Source organism: Oncorhynchus clarkii, chromosome 5 (assembly GCF_045791955.1).
Source record: "Oncorhynchus clarkii lewisi isolate Uvic-CL-2024 chromosome 5, UVic_Ocla_1.0, whole genome shotgun sequence".
Taxonomy (NCBI): Eukaryota; Metazoa; Chordata; class Actinopteri; order Salmoniformes; family Salmonidae; genus Oncorhynchus; species Oncorhynchus clarkii.
In genome coordinates this window covers 63,302,682-63,318,833 of record NC_092151.1, presented here as the reverse complement: position 1 = coordinate 63,318,833, position 16,152 = coordinate 63,302,682, and the positions used below count along the sequence as shown (strand labels likewise).

General features: G+C 45.1%; 1 protein-coding gene across 1 annotated transcript; it reads left to right on the top strand.

Moving 5' to 3' along the window:
* Positions 1-698: 698 nt before the first annotated feature.
* On the top strand, positions 699-13,495 carry LOC139410159 (ankyrin repeat domain-containing protein 24-like). The gene is made up of 22 exons (XM_071155610.1): positions 699-737; positions 1,100-1,230; positions 2,788-2,876; positions 3,049-3,113; positions 3,209-3,266; positions 3,391-3,461; positions 3,617-3,723; positions 3,912-4,081; positions 5,292-5,314; positions 5,610-5,696; positions 5,832-5,954; positions 6,825-6,944; positions 7,062-7,194; positions 7,405-7,583; positions 8,118-8,284; positions 8,789-9,630; positions 9,942-10,252; positions 11,350-11,583; positions 11,906-12,082; positions 12,681-12,863; positions 12,954-13,019; positions 13,135-13,495. Exons 1-22 carry the CDS (start codon positions 699-701, stop codon positions 13,207-13,209), a joined length of 3,450 nt encoding a protein of 1,149 aa, XP_071011711.1. The 3' UTR covers positions 13,210-13,495.
* Positions 13,496-16,152: the final 2,657 nt, after the last annotated feature.

Genomic DNA, 16,152 nt, shown 5'->3' with positions numbered 1-16,152 from the left:
CTTGGCATTACCAGCCAGCTATTTTCTCCTCTTTCTGCTGAGCATTCATCTTCTCCTGATGCACACAGGCCCAGAGAAAGTGTGGCTGGGCTAACTAGTCCAAGTAGGACAGCACCGGGAGGGAGAGAGCTGATTGAAATAAATGGACAGACTGTGAGAGGAGGCAGAGAAGACTGTACCAGACTAGGCTGGGGTGAAAAATAAGAAGGGCACCAAAAGAGGGAGGTTGTGTGTGTGTGTGTGTGTGTGTGTGTGTGTGTGCCAGGTTGAGACTGCAGACTGAGTACGTAGGTCCCTGAGAGCAGCAGCACAGGAAGAGGGAAAGGTGTTTTGGCTGAGAGAGCAGAGCACTGCGTATGGAGAGCGATGTTATCGTGAGACTCAGAGGGCTGAAGCAGTGTGTGTGTTTGTGCAAGAAAGTATAGCCTAATGTTTATCTTTAGTATGTGCATCATCATGTTTCTGTTTTGATACATGCATGGGGTTGTCGATTGTTTTCAGTGAGGTTTATGGTGTGCATTTATGCTTTGTCATTAAGTCAGTGCTAAGTTAGTGCTAAACTCTGAGGCTGTATTTAAGGCCTAGTGGCAATTGAGTAGTGTGTATGTTTGTGTGTGTCAGAATTCTGATCAGGCAGTGCACCGCTCTATGGGTCTATGGATCCTTCCTAGCTCTATCGATCGTCAGCTCTGAGCCTGATGAAGCGTTATTTCTGTCCCTGTTTCAGCTTACTGGTGGTAGGTACACTCTCTTTTATCTGTTTGACCTCAGCTGTCTTTTCATTGTACTTTCTCTCAAAGGGTTACTTTTTCTGGCAAAAACTGCTCAAAATAAATGTTGTGTACTGTGTGTAATGTCCCATTGAAGCAATCAGCTTGTGCCGTATGTCCATCGTCATTTCACTTTGACGAGGCACACAGTATTAGATCTGGCAGTCTCATCTAGACCGATGTTTAGTCATCACTCAGATCTTTGTATAGTATGTAATCAGATAGGGGTCCGTGTTTATTCTGTGCTGAATGTACTGTAATTTGGTTAGCTCTGATCATGAGCCCCAGGTTGCGACTGAGTCGTGACCCATCTGTCCCTGTCTCCTCAGAGTCAGGACTGGAGTAAGAGCGATGAGAGACTACTGCAGGCTGTAGAGCAGAATGAGCCTGACAAAGTAGCTGCCCTGATTGTGAAGAAGGGACTTTGTCCCACCAAACTGGACATGGAGGGAAAGTCAGCGTAAGTACCAGCACTTAGGGCCAGTTTCCCGGACACAGACTAAGCCTAGTCTTAGACTAAGAAGCACTTTCAATGGAGAGTCGTTATTGAACTTGCTTATTAGTCTAGGGTTAGGTTTAAATGCACCACGAAATGGCCCTTACTGTTCAAGCTGTGTCACTGCGGGTAAGTAGTTGAAATTCTCCTTTCTACTTTCTTTGTTTCAGAACTAAACTCAGCAAAAAAAGAAACGTCCTTTTTTCAGGACCCTGCCTTTCAAAGATAATTCATAAAAATCCAAATAACTTCACAGATCTTCATTGTAAAGTGTTTAAACACTGTTTCCCATACTTGTTCAATGAACCATAAACAATTAATGAACATGCACCTGTGGAACGGTCATTAAGACACTAACAGCTTACAGACGGAAGGCAATTAAGGTCCCAGTTATGAAAACTTAGGACACAAAAGAGGCCTTTCTACTGACTCTGAAAAACACTGAAAGAAAGATGCCCAGTGTCCCTGCTCATCTGCGTGAATGTGCCTGAGGCATGCTGCAAGGAGGCATGAGGACTGCAGATGTGGCCAGGGCAATAAATTGCAATGTCCGTACTGTGAGACTCCAAAGACAGCACTACAGGGAGACAGGATTGACAGAGGAACATCCTCACAGTGGCAGACCACGTGTAACAACACCTGCACAGGATCGGTACATCCGAACATCACACCTGTGGTACAGGATGGCAACAACAACTGCCCGAGTTACACCAGGAAGGGTGATGGTAGGATTTGTGTTTATCGACGAAGGAATGAGCGTTACACCAAGGCCTGTACTCTGGAGTGGGATCAATTTGGAGGTGGAGGGTCCGTCGTGGTCTGGGGCGGTGTGTCACAGCATCATCGGACTGAGCTTGTTGTCATTGCAGGCAATCTCAACGCTGTGCGTTACAGGGAAGACATCCTCCTCCCTCATGTGGTACCCTTCCCGCAGGCTCATCCTGACATGACCCTCCAGCATGACAATGCCACCAGCCATACTGCTCGTTCTGTGCGTGATTTCCTGCAAGACAGGAATGTCTGTGTTTTGCCATAGCCAGCAAAGAGCCCGGATCTCAATCCCATTGAGCACGTCTGGGACCTGTTGGATCAGAGGGTGAGGGCTAGGGCCATTCCCCCCCCAGAAATGTCTGGGAACTTGCAGGTGCCTTGGTGGAAGAATGGGTTAACATCTCACAGCAAGAACTGGAAAATCTGGTGCAGTCCATGAGGAGGAAATGCACTGCAGTACTTAATGCAGCTGGTGGCCACACCAGATGCTGATTGTTACTTTTAATTTTCACCCCCTCTTTGTTCAGGGACACATTATTCCATTTCTGTTAGTCACATGTCTGTGGGACTTGTTCAGTTTATGTCTCAGTTGTTGAATCTTGTTATGTTCATACAATTATTTACACATGTTAAGTTTGCTGAAAATAAATGCAGTTGTGAGAGGACATTTTTTTTTTTGCTGAGTTTACTAGTGTTGATGATCTTGTTGATTATCTTCATCACCATAAGGACATGATCTCTTCCTGGTAGGTTCCATCTCTGTGCGTCTCGAGGTCGTCTGGACTGCTTGGAGGTCATCCTGGCTCACGGGCCAGACATTAACGTGACAGATGGTACAGGTGAAACGACAGTCTCATTACCTGAACATGTTGTTAACACATTTAGTGTCACGGACCGCCAAGGTTACGCTTTGTGGCTATACCTGGTCAAAACAATTACAACATGCTCTCTTGCTACTCTCATTCTTTCCTTCTCTCTCTTGGTGATTGAAATGGCCTCATCAACCCCAAGGCTTCAGTGCCCTTCACCTAGCAGCAAAGAACTGCCAGCCTGAGTGCCTGAAGAGACTATTACAGGTGCAATATACAGTCAAACACAGTTAATATTACTACGATACATGGAAAATAAGGTATCATGCATTTTTGGTGAAATGCGTCTCATATTCCCACAGGAGAGATTGTCTGTAGACTCCACAGACAGCTTTGGCCGGACAGCTTTGCATCACGCAGGTCTGCAATGCACTAGCTACTATATAATACAATTGATTACAGCACTATGTGTAACACTGTAAACAACTCAACCATTTTGTACCTTCCATTTGTTTCACTATGGTGCCTGTCCATCTTCCTGCAGCTGTGAGCGGCTGCTTGTCCTGCACTGAGACTCTGTGGGACTTCAAGGCCAGTCTGGATGCCCAGGACGGGGTAAGTGGCGTAGGCCTTAGACTGTCTCTGTACGGCAATAGCCACCAAGTCAGATCCAGGAGAGCTAAAGGGTGTGCAGGGTTTTTGTTACAGCCCATCACTAACACACATGAAACAATCAACCATGTTAAGTCATTGTGGCCTCGCTATCTCAGGATGGGGTGACCGCGCTGATCCTAGGAGCCCAGATGAGCAGAGTGGAGCTGTGTGCTTTCCTGTTGGACCGAGGAGCCAATCCCAACATACAGGACAGCCAGGGCAGGTACTTCAACAAGACTCAACAAACAAGGCTTTGTATTAAATTGACTTATGCAAAAAAAACTATGAACATAAGACAAAGGAGATGGCTGGCTATGTAGTCAGATAGACCCGCAGTGTTTCATAAGGGGCTAAATATATGTTATGTGTCCTCTTATGTTCTTGATCTTGTGTTTTTTTTGTGTGTTGTAGGTCAGCCCTGATGCTGGCCTGTGAGAGTGACAGTGCAGAGACTGTGGAGGCGTTGCTAAGGGGAGGGTCTAACCCACATCTGGCCGACGCCCTCGGACACCACGCAGCCCACTACAGCGCAACTGCCGGCAACCAGCGCATCGCACAGCTGCTGCAAAACAGAGCTCCAGGTAACCAACGGTAACCTTTGGTTGTCTTACCTGCTGCCTGCAGCAGGATTGGGCTCAATTCCATTTCAATTTGGATTTTTACAATGGTTGAATTGGAATTTCCATCCACCCTCTGAATTGAAATGGAATGGACCCCGACTATGCACTGCAGCCCTACTCTGGGCTCTGGCAGTGGCAGTCTGGTGCATACAATTATAATCGATAGAATAGACTAATTCAAATCAATATTCCCTGCTGGGTGAACGGAGGCCATATTTGGTGTACCATTTCAAATGTTTAATCAATTGACATGGTAACTGCCACAAAACGATGTCTGCTATTGGGTGTACTGTACCAAAATCCATGGTCCTTTATCCTTTCTATCAGATGTAATTCTATGGTCTGGGTTATGGCCTCAATCTGGTCCCCCAGGAAATGGCTGTAATGTGAGAAAGTCGATGAAGGAGACAGCTGGGGGTAATTGTAACAGGCTGAAACAGAGAGGGAAGGCTTGCTGCACTTTTATCTTTAAACAAAGGGTTGCTGATTTACGAAAAACAGATGTGTGCTTTGTTTGAAATGGAGGGGAATGAAAATAGAGCCGTCCCTAAAATGTCTCTGGTGTATCTGATAAATGAGGAGTCTTGTAGCTTACAGTAGGGCTGTTGTGTGGTGGTATACTGTTGTGTGGTGGCATACTGTTGTGTGGTGGTATACTGTTGTGTGGTGGTATACTGTTGTGTGGTGGCATACTGTTGTGTGGTGGTATACTGTTGTGTGGTGGTATACTGTTGTGTGGTGGCATACTGTTGTGTGGTGGCATACTGTTGTGTGGTGGCATACTGTTGTGTGGTGGCATACTGTTGTGTGGTGGTATACTGTTGTGTGGTGGCATACTGTTGTGTGGTGGTATACTGTTGTGTGGTGGTATACTGTTGTGTGGTGGCATACTGTTGTGTGGTGGCATACTGTTGTGTGGTGGCATACTGTTGTGTGGTGGCATACTGTTGTGAGGTGGCATACTGTTGTGTGGTGGCATACTGTGTGCGACAGGATATAGGAGGATTTTTTTATTTAGCTTTTGGGGGTATGCTTTTGTGGGTAGTGGGTATGCTTTTTAGCTTTAGTTGCAGTGTAAATCATTGCGTGTGTGTGTTTGTGTGAGTGTCTTGAATCTCAATGGACCAGAGGTTAAAAGGCCTTGCTGTTTGTCTCTCCCATGCATACGTAGCCACTGAGGGCAATGGAGAAGAGGTAACTTACCACTCATCATTTCATTTTCATGTGAAAACATAGCCAGTATTACTGAATTGTACATAATACACTTTACGACATAGGAACGAACACCAACTTCTTATCACATGTTCAATCTACAACAACAACTTTTGAACAACAACAGCTGAAGTAACATCTCACAAGGAAAACAAGTAAAAGTCTCATTACAAGACATTTTAGGCGACAGTACTGCTTGCTTTGTTATGGACCTTGCTGCTCCTCTCCTCCTGCTTTCCCCTGTTCCCCTGTACCTTCTGTTTGTTTGTGCCTCCAGCGACAGCCCCCTCCTCCCCCTCCCCTACCAGGGGGTACGACCCCCCGTAAGAGGAAAGCCCCCCCTCCTCCACGCTCCCCTCCCCAGGTACGACTGCAGCTCCAGAGATGGATGACATAGTTGTAACTTTGACATATCAAAATGCTTTTTGTATGATTCTTACTAACTCTTACTTATGCTGTGATAATCATGCTCATAATAACTTTGATAACCATGTTCCAGGGCTCCCCGCCATCTCCTGCCTCCCAGAGCCCTCCTCCCCCTGCCTCTCCTGAGCCTCCGACCCAGAGACCCGCTCCCCTTCCTCAGTCCCCAGAGACGCAGCGCTCTGCTCAGGCTAACCTTGTGAGTTATGTCCCCTGCCACTACATAGTGTATGCATAGCACCTAGGGTTGCAAAACTACCGGTAATTTACCAAAGTTACCGAAATGTTCTGCAATGTTGGTAATTAATAGGTAATCTATTTTATATCTTTGTCTATATTGTCCGTGAGTTTCTAGTAGATGGTTCAAGAGATAATAGCCTAATTTAAAAAGTATCTAATCAACAATGGCATTATTTTCAATTAACTCTGCAACTCTTCCAACTATTGACTTTTTTTCACAACTGTCACCAGTTTGGCGGCAAAAAAATGAACAACAAAGATCTATTGACAAAGCTAGTAAAATATATAAAAGTGTAAAAAATATAAAGGATTTTAATGCTGTAACCCTCATTTTAAACATCAATGTTATTAAATAAGTTGATGGGTTATATTTATGTTAATGTTCATAGTTTTGTCATATTTTTTTACATTTTTAAAATTATTGTATTATTATATATATTTTACAAGTGATAAGGCCACACAGAAGACCAGAGATAATTACAGACACCTGTGATCATCTGAATTAACCAGAAAGGCCACTAGATTCTGTTAGTTTACTGGTAAATGTTACCAGTAATATACCCTCCATTTGCAACGCTAATAGCAACTAAGCATACAGGAGATAAAATATGCTTATCCTTATGGTATACAACCTTAACACATCTCAATTCAAGGTACTCATCTTTAGATATCAATTTTTAGGATCAGTATTTATGACTGTAGCAGACAGTAACAGACAATACATAGTGAATGACTATCTACTGTATTCAATTTGAGACTGCTAATGAGTACGGTGCTGCTGTGCGACTGTGATATTACTGATAGGTATTGATGTATGTGTGTCTGTGAGATGGAGGATGAGGAGGTGTTTGAGGAGATCCGCAGACTGCGTCTGGAAAGGGGACGTCTGCTCCAGAAGATCAAAGGTCTGGAGCAGCAGCAGAACAGCGCCCACACTGCCCTGGAGGAGGTACTGCATGCAATGACCACTTCCGAGCCTGAGCTCAAGCTCAAACGCCTATTCCCTAGAAACCTCTCATATATCTGAAAAGAAATCCGCTGTGAACTCACTCTCTCCCTGTGCTAGCTGACTCAGCTGAGAGAGCGTCTGCAGCAGGCGGAGGCAGAGCGGGACAGGCTGCAGACTGAGCTGGAGGAGCTGAAGGCAGGTCAGGTGATCGGTGCCAGTGACTCAGATGACGACATGCTGGACTTCCCAGGTGTGTGCGGATAGAGAGGGAATACTGCTGGCAGTTTGTTAATTTTGTTAAACTGACCAAATGTTGGATAGATGGACTTAGGCTATAGCAGCCTAATGAGCGTCATACCTAGATGATGAATCATCACTCAAATTCTAGCTACTGACAAGGCAATGGCTGATGTTTTGTTAGTCAAAATATGGCATTGATTTACCTCCGTCTATCTTGAAGGTGCTGAGAAGCTGCTCTCCAGGCGGTCGAGAGAGTCTCCCTCTGCTCTGGACGAGGGGGAGGCAGACTCCCTCAACCCCACCTCTCCTGGTGCTGCAGACTCAGACACTGTGGCTGAGCTACGCAGACAGCTGAAGGAGCTGGCCTTACAGAATCAGGAGCTGGTCCTGAAAGTGCAGGTAGCAAACACACACACACACACCAAACACAAACACACACACAGCATCGGCTAATGAATTGATAGAGAGGGAGTTATTAAAAGGCCCTTCAGAGTAGTACTGATGATGCTGCTGGTTCAAGGCTGGCTGAGCAGCGTCAGATTGGACCGTTAGTCATAACCACTTTATAGGCCTATGATGTAGCATCCAGCTAGGAATAGAATAATAGCATCACAGAGAAGCACAGAGACTGGTTGCAGGCATTCTTCACTAACTGGGTCATGGTCTGTACAAGTAGACAGAATTGGGACAAAGGGTTACAGCCAGGCTACCATTGGAGGGTGTGTCTGAGGCTGTGTACTGCATAAGAGCTAGTACAAGGGCTGGTATAAAGTCTGAACCTGTCACCAAGGAGGAGTAGAGGAGTTCTGTGACTGGCGACTTGAGTTGATGAAGTTTTGACAATAGGAAAATATGATATACATATCACAACCGCTGGAGAATTAACAAACCCTCACTGATTATTTCTGTACTGTGATCTTGTGTGGTTTGCAGATGCTGGAGATGTTTGAGAAAGATGACACTGACATGCAGACATCCGGCCCAGACTTTGTCCCCACGGCTCTGTATGACTCCCTGAGGAGGGAGTTTGAAGCTCTGCAGGAGCACTACTCCCAGGCCCAGGCTTCAGCTGAGGCCTCCAGCATGGCAGGGGAACAGGGGTAAGGATTACCACCCACACCATCTTACACCAGCCACCTTATACCTTCTGGATAAGAGCATCTACTAAATGACTAAAATGTCACATTCACACCACCCACTAGGGTTCGAGTTCAATTTATAGAGGTGCCCTGGGGTGCTGAGCACTACCATGAGGGCACCCCGGTAAGGACTAAAGTATTAAATCAACATGGACACCCCCATAAGGGTTCAAAATATTAACACTGGTCCAGCCCACTATTTTTAGCATCTTTAAGCCCACTATTTAAGAGTCTGAGTGTAATTTGAACCATGCCAGCCACAGTATTGTAATTAGAAGATTCTAGCTAACATAATATGCCTCTACAACCATAGTTAAACCTCTCACTTCACTTCAGTTCTGATGTTTGTTGTCTTTTACACCTGCATTGCTTGCTGTTTGGGGTTTTAGGCTGGGTTTCTGTACAGCACTTTGAGATATCAGCTGATGTAAGAAGGGCTATATAAATTGATTTGATTTTCTGCAGGTGTGAGGAGGTGGAAGGGGGAGGAGATGGGGTGTCAGGGGCAGAGGGGAAGGAGCGGACAGAAGAGATGGAGGGGGAGAGCAGTAAGGAGCTGAAGGAGAGGCTGTGTGGGCTGGAGGAGCAGCTGGCCCACTCCCAGTCTGAACTGGAGGAGCTGAGAGAACAGGTGCACCTTGGGGTCTACTCCGTGGAACAGGCAGGGGGCCATGGGGGCACGGTGGGTGAGACGGAGGGGGCGGGCCAGGAGACGCAGCAGCTGAGAGAGAGGGTGAGGGACCTGGAGGCGGTGCTGAAAGAGCGAGAGAGACAGGGGGAGGGACAGAGTGAGGGCGAGAGCACAGGGGACAATGACACAGTAAAACAGCTGAGAAAGAAAGTTCAGAAACTACAGGCAGCCCTGGAAGATAAAGGAACAGAAAAAGAGGGCGAAAAGGAGGACGGAGGAGGGGAGAGTGAGACAGTGAGGAGCCTCAGGGAGAGGGTGAGCGAGCTTGAAGCCGACCTGGCAGAGAGCAAGGAGTCAGGGAGAGCGGGGGAAATGAGAGAGGGTGTGGTAAAGCAAGAAGGGGAGGTGGTGTGGAGGCTGCAGGGGCGTGTGGGGGAGCTGGAGGAGGAGCTGAGGCAGTGTGTTCCCCGTTCGGAGCTGGATGAGGTGCAGGTGACCCTGGGTCTGCAGTGTGAGCAGCTGGCCAGGGAGAGAGCTGAGGCCAGCCTGAGACTGAACGAGGCTTTACTGGAGCTGGAGAGACTACGCCCCCCCAGCCCCACACACCACCAAGGAGACGAGGAGGAGGAAGAGGAGGAAGATAGGTCTGAGGGGTCAGAGCCCTCCATCACATCAGGTGTGTTTCCCTATTGTCTAACTGGTGTCCTGTTATTGTTATACTCCGGTATTATAATATTCTCTACCTTATCTATCATCTTTGCTCTCTGTGGCACAAGGACACATTATTTCACTGTAGTCAATCACAGTTGTAAGCTTTAAATAAGTTGTTTATAACCATTCATTTGCTGTCATGTAATAACTTTCATGTTTCTCTGAGTTTGTGACGGCAGTTCTGTCCAATCAGAACTCTTTCTGAGGCTTGCGTGATGACACTTCTCACCAATCAGAGCACTCTCTAAGTCTGTGATATTTCTTCTCTCCAATTAGAGCCCTCCCTGAGACGGGTGAGAGAGGAACTGGAGGTGGCTAGGCAGGAAGCAGCTCAGGCTCTGGACTGTTTGTGTGCGGAACGCGAGGGCCGGGCCCAGGACACCCTCCACATGAGAGACGCAGTGTCCCTGTCCCAACACACAGAGGCGCTATCGGCCCTGTCGGAGCAGCTGGCGCAGACAGCCCAGGAGCTGCAGGCAGAAAGGGCCCTGCGATGCCATGCCCAGACTGAGACGGCTAGGCTAGAGGCCCAGCTACAGGCCACACAACAGGACCTTATACCCAGGGAGGAGCACAATAAAGTTAAGGTTAGCTTGACGAGAAATGCATGCAAGCGACGAGGGACTTAGCCTCGGATTATATATATATATATATTGAGGTTTTAAGTAAATGGATATTAGGCTATCATAAATACAACATATGTTTTACTAAACTAAATGCCAGAATTGTGTATGACCCACATTTGGCCACGTATGGCACCACTTCTGTCAATCATATACAGCCAGTCCCTCCAGGATTCCACAATTCTGCAATCGCAATTTCTTTTGCAAAATCAACAATTCCCTGCATATTATCTGAGGGCTTGCAAATTTGACCAATCACTGTACTATTTCTGCATAAAACAGTAAATCATTGCAATTTTATCTCAAAAAAGCGGACCCATCACCGGAGTACAAAAAAAGGGCACGCAATTTCAACCGATCACTGCACATTTACTACATTATATAGTTCAATCAAGCAATATGTCAACAAACTCTTTCCCTCTTTCCCATGCAAAATGTCAGAATTGCCCCAGCAAAATCAAGCATGTTTCCCTGCAAATAATACAATAAAGCCCAGTGAAATCCTGGAGGGACTGGGTAGCCTACACTACAGTACCACAGATAGATCAATGAGACCGATATTTCACTGGATGTATAAATGTGAAGCATCCAGTGATGAGAGGAAGCTCAGTGGCCGGCAGTGGGAGAAGATGGAGCAAGATGGATTTTGGCCAACATTCTGCTAATTTTCTCATCGATGAAACATTTGATCTCCATACAGTTTTCTGTTTCCAAAACTAAAATCTGAAAAAAGTTGACTGCGTTTTGTGGACTTTACCATATGCCAAAGTTTTTAAAAAACGGCGTTGTTTAGGAGTGCAAAGGGCAGATTGAGTTATTGCACAAGGGCACGTCACAGTGTAGGCTCTCCCTAATGGAAATTTTCCAATAAATTCTAAAACGCACCAATGGGATCTCACTAGCTCGTGCTTGGCTAGGCCCAACTCCTTGCTTGGCTTGCCCACTGTGGTTAATTTTCTCCCACTGAAAACGACATGCTAGGTTAGTTGTAAAAATCTTTGACAGTACTTCGAAAGTAGTACTTCCTGACTTCATGCTGTCTACTGTTCCTGTTGTATCAGTTGGAGCTGCAGCGCGCTCTGCAGGCCAGTGAGAGCAGTGCGGCAGAGGCCAAGGATGCTCTGAGTGTGAAGGAGACAGAGCTGAGAGACATGAGGTCCCAGAAGGCTTTGGAACAGGGCCTGGTGTCCAAGGAGGACCACGAGTCCCAGCGCCTCTCACTGCAGGCCGACATCAACACACTCACCGCCCGATTCAACGACCTCACACGCAAACATGAGAAGACCTGCACCGAGGTGTGTGTGTGTGTGTGTGTGTGTGTGTGTGTGTGTGTGTGTTCTTGTTTACCAAAATACTGAGAATTTGAAGAAAGTTAGAGACAAACATTAACTCAAGAGTTGACTAAAAGCCACAGACTACAGACTCCTTTTGCTTTATTTCTGTGTGTGTTCTATATCTCCTTACAGCCTTTTCCCTTCATCTATCTCCCCCCTTTCTAGAGGCGCTGTACTACTATGGCTGACCCTGTAAAACAACACATTTCACTGCATCTATCCGGTGTGTGAAACCATAAATAAAATAAAACCTCTTTCTTTCTCCCTGTCTCCCTCCCAACAGGTGTTCCAGGTGCAGCGGGAGGCTCTGTTTAATAAGAGTGAACGTCAGGTGGCCGAGGCTCAGGTGGCCACGGCGCAACAGCAGCTGGCTGACCTGCAGGCCCAGTCCAGCCACGTCCAGGAGCTCCACAAAGACATCCAGGACTCCCAGGGCCTGGTCAAGGAGAAGGACCGCAAGGTGAGACAGAGACACAGATGGTAGAAGTTAAATTGAGCGACACTGTACTTTATTTGGAAATCGACCCCTAGACCCTACCCCTTTGCCTGGCTACCCATCCACATCGCTTAGGCCAAACGCCACACCAACTAATGTTTCTTCTCCATGATGAGTCTGGATTTGATCTCCTCCCTCATGACTTCTCGAATGCGAACACATTCAAACCATTTTGATTGGTCAAAGAAACCAATGAGTTGGGCCAGAGCCTGAACACATGTGGGTAAAATCATTGGCTTTGATACTCTGATTGGTTAGAGACGATCCAATCGCTGATGACCTGTTTTGTACAATGCCCCACTCTTTAACATCAGCAGAAATGACTTTTACGATGGCGGTCTCAGACTGAAAGTACGTAGCGATAAATAAATAGAGCAGTGGAATTAAATTCAGTATAAGTCATCAGGCAACCTGCCCTCTGGTAAGCTGGGTGGAATTTGACCATGTTGCTGTCCATTCCTTTTAGATCAACACATAGTGCTGAAGTGTGAGGTCATGAGTGTGATTTGGAACTGAGAAAAATACCATGGGAAATGAAGGGATCTGTGATCTCCCTGTGTAGATAATGGAGCTGTCTAAGGAGGTTTTCCGTCTGAAGGAGGCTCTGGGGGCCCTGAGTCCTCCTCTGGGACTCTCCTCTTCCCACTCCTCCTCTCACTCCCACTCTGAGAGAGTCCCTCCTGTGAACCCTGGCCAGCAGGTGGCGCTGCAGAACAGAGTGGCTGTACTCTCCAAGGAGCTCCAGGTGAGGGCATCACTGAGCCAAAACAAATACAGAGGTTCATGGTTTAAAGAATGCTGGAGCATACTGTCTGTATTGTATATCTTATTACAGGATTGGGAACGAAAGCACAGACAAGTTGTAGCTGTATACCGATCCCATCTACTGGCTGCTGTACAGGTAAGTACAACTCTATGCACCTTTGTAGAAGACACGTCATTATCGGGTCAGTGCAATATGAAGTGTTGTTGTGTAGTTGAGGGGATGTGAATGAGACTTGTTGTATCTTCCTCAGGGCCGGATGGATGAGGAGGTCCAAGAGCTCTTACTGCAGATCCTGAGGATGTCACACAAGGACCAGGGCTACTGACCCCCACAGGCAGTGTACTCCCTGTGCAATGCAAGACACAACGGGCTATGGGACCCATCACTGTACTATACCCTCTACTAACTACAGTATATGTACACACTTACTGAAAGCAACGGGTCTGTTCTGCATACAGTACGTGTAGCCTTGGAAAGACATGAGGCTAGCCCCTTCATGACTAGCGTTGAACTGGATAGACATGGACAGGTATGGTTTTCTGGTATCAGAAAGAGATGTATTTATAGATAATTACTTGTATTGAGTAACAAGAATGTATCTCTTGTCTCAATTGTGTGATGAGCCTACTGATTGAATATATTTTGTATGATATTCTTACAATAAAGACGTAGAAAGAAACCAAAATCCTGCCTCTACCTCCTTGTTTAGATGTTTATTTATTGGATAAATAAATACTAAAAGCTCAAAAGTGATAGGACTAACATGCAGAAGCTTTTCATCGATTTCCTCTGTTTTAGGCTAGGCCAGGGATGTCGGTGGGGGCTGACATGTGCTCCCATAAAGCCTGACATCCATTACCCTAATTTCCTAATAAATCCAGATGAAGGGAGAGTGCTGTGGATTGGGTCCAACACACATTACACACCCTTTAGTTTGTCCATTGTCATCTCACACAATTTGACATGATTTTTCAATGTTTCTAATTTTAACAGCACCTTGGTCATGTGACCTACTGACCTCAAACAAAGTTCAGAATGTCCACTAACTACCCCTCTATATTGCACATCCTTTAGTTTGTCCATTTTCATCTCACATGTTTTTACACTACATTTTTAAACTTTCTCATTTCAATAGCTCCTTGGTCATGTGACCTACTGGACTCAAACAAGGTTCAGAATGTACACTGTGGGCCTACATATTGCACAGATTTTAGTTTGTCCATTTTCATCCCACATGATTTCACATGAATTTTGTAAACATTCTAATTTCAATAGCTATTTGGTCATGTGACCTACTAGATTCAAACAAGGTTCCGAATGTCCACTGACTACCCTTCTATATTGCACACCTTTTAGTTCGTCCATTTTCATCTCATGTTTTTACATGAATTTTTCAAACTTTCAAATGTCAATAGTTCCTTGGTCATGTGACCTACTGACAAGGTTCAGAATGTACAGTCAATGGACAAACTAAAAGATGTGCAATATAGAGGGGTAGTTAGTGGACATTCTGAACTTTGTTTGAGGTCAGTAGGTCACATGACCAAGGAGTTATTGAAATTAGAGTAATTGAAAAACAGAAATTTCATGCAAAATTGTGTGAGATGAAAATGGACAGACTAAAGGGTGTGCAGTGTGAAGGACCACTGAGTGTTACATGACCAAGGAGCTATTGAAACTAGAAAGTTTAAACATGTAATGTAAAAATGTGTGAGATGAAAATGGACAAACTAAAGGGTGTGCAATATAGAAGGGTAGTCAGTGGACATTCTGAACCTTGTTTGAAGTCAGTAGGTCACATGACCAAGGAGCTATTGAAATTTGAAAGTTTGAAAAATGAATGTAAAATCATGATGAAAATGGACAAACTAAAGGGTGTGCAATATAAAAGGGTAGTCAGGACATTCTGAACTTTCTATGAGGTCAGTTGGTCACATGACCAAGGAGCTATTGAAATTCAAATTTAAAAAAGTTTGTACTTTGTTTACGCTCCCTAACTAATTCAACAGGATACAAAATACTGCTTACATTTCCACATGTTTATTAGCTTTTTAAAGCGAATTAAGGTCCAAATCGTGAAAATAAGACCTGTACAATGTTGTGCGCAACACCATGACACTTATTTGGAGTCTGTGGCTCAAGTGGTTTGAAAGCGCGAATATCCAACCTGAAAATCTATTTTTACCTCGGTCAATTTTTGGTTTGTTTGTTTTGGCACCTCTCAAGACCTGTCATTATCACCATCTATGCACGCAACCACTCACTTCTTTCATTTTTAATTAATTAATTATTTTTATTTTGCAACCCCTCACACACACACTACTGATTACTGACTACACACGCCATTGTTACTTGTTTATAGTTTACTTTAGTTAGTAAATATATTTTTGTTGTTGCCTCTTTGTTACCGGAGATGAGTCGGTCCGTGACAAGACCTCAACGGAGCTGAATATCAGCACCTCAAATGTTCTAATGTTTAAGCTCGTGTTCCCCTTAAAGAATATTAGTAGCTCAAAGGTATTGTGGAGTTCCTGCACCTAAATATAAACAGTACCAGCACCCAAAATGAGTACCGGAACATATTTCAGTCCAAGTCAAGCCAGGCACTGATAAGAAGCCTATTATTATGTTTCCACTGGATCAGAGCATGACATTTGAGTGGTTATCGAAAGGGAGAGAGCTGGAAAGATTTTTCCGATACATTGAGGAACAAAGTATTGTCGTTCTCAATGGATATAAAAACAGGCTTCGTTTTCTTGCTGTTTGAGGTAAAGAAAACATTACTTTGAGAAACTCCACAGGTCATTAGTGGTGGTGCGTTAAGCTAATCAGATCCCCAATGGGCACATTTATATGACTAGGTTTGCGCACAGGCCAGGTAGCCTATGGGCTTACTTACTCAACATTGACAAGGGCGCTCTAAACAAAAGACAATGACTAAATTGACAGAACGCCTAAATGGATTTAAACAAACCCAAACTTTTTTTCTCACAGGTGTAGCATAGGTTGTGCACTCTGCAAACAATGTGTCAACTCCGAGAATGAGAACAGGAACATTGGATTAATAATATTGAATGCATAAACATAGACATTATCGGAGTTAATGGTACATGTACTACTGGTGATATATGCAATGGGGAATTGATATACAATAACAATGAAATGCAATCAATTCACACAATTAAGTTATGAAACAATGAATGTGCACAAATTGGCAGGAGAGCGCGCATTCTGGAGTGAGAAGTGCATTGTGCATCTGGGCGCATTT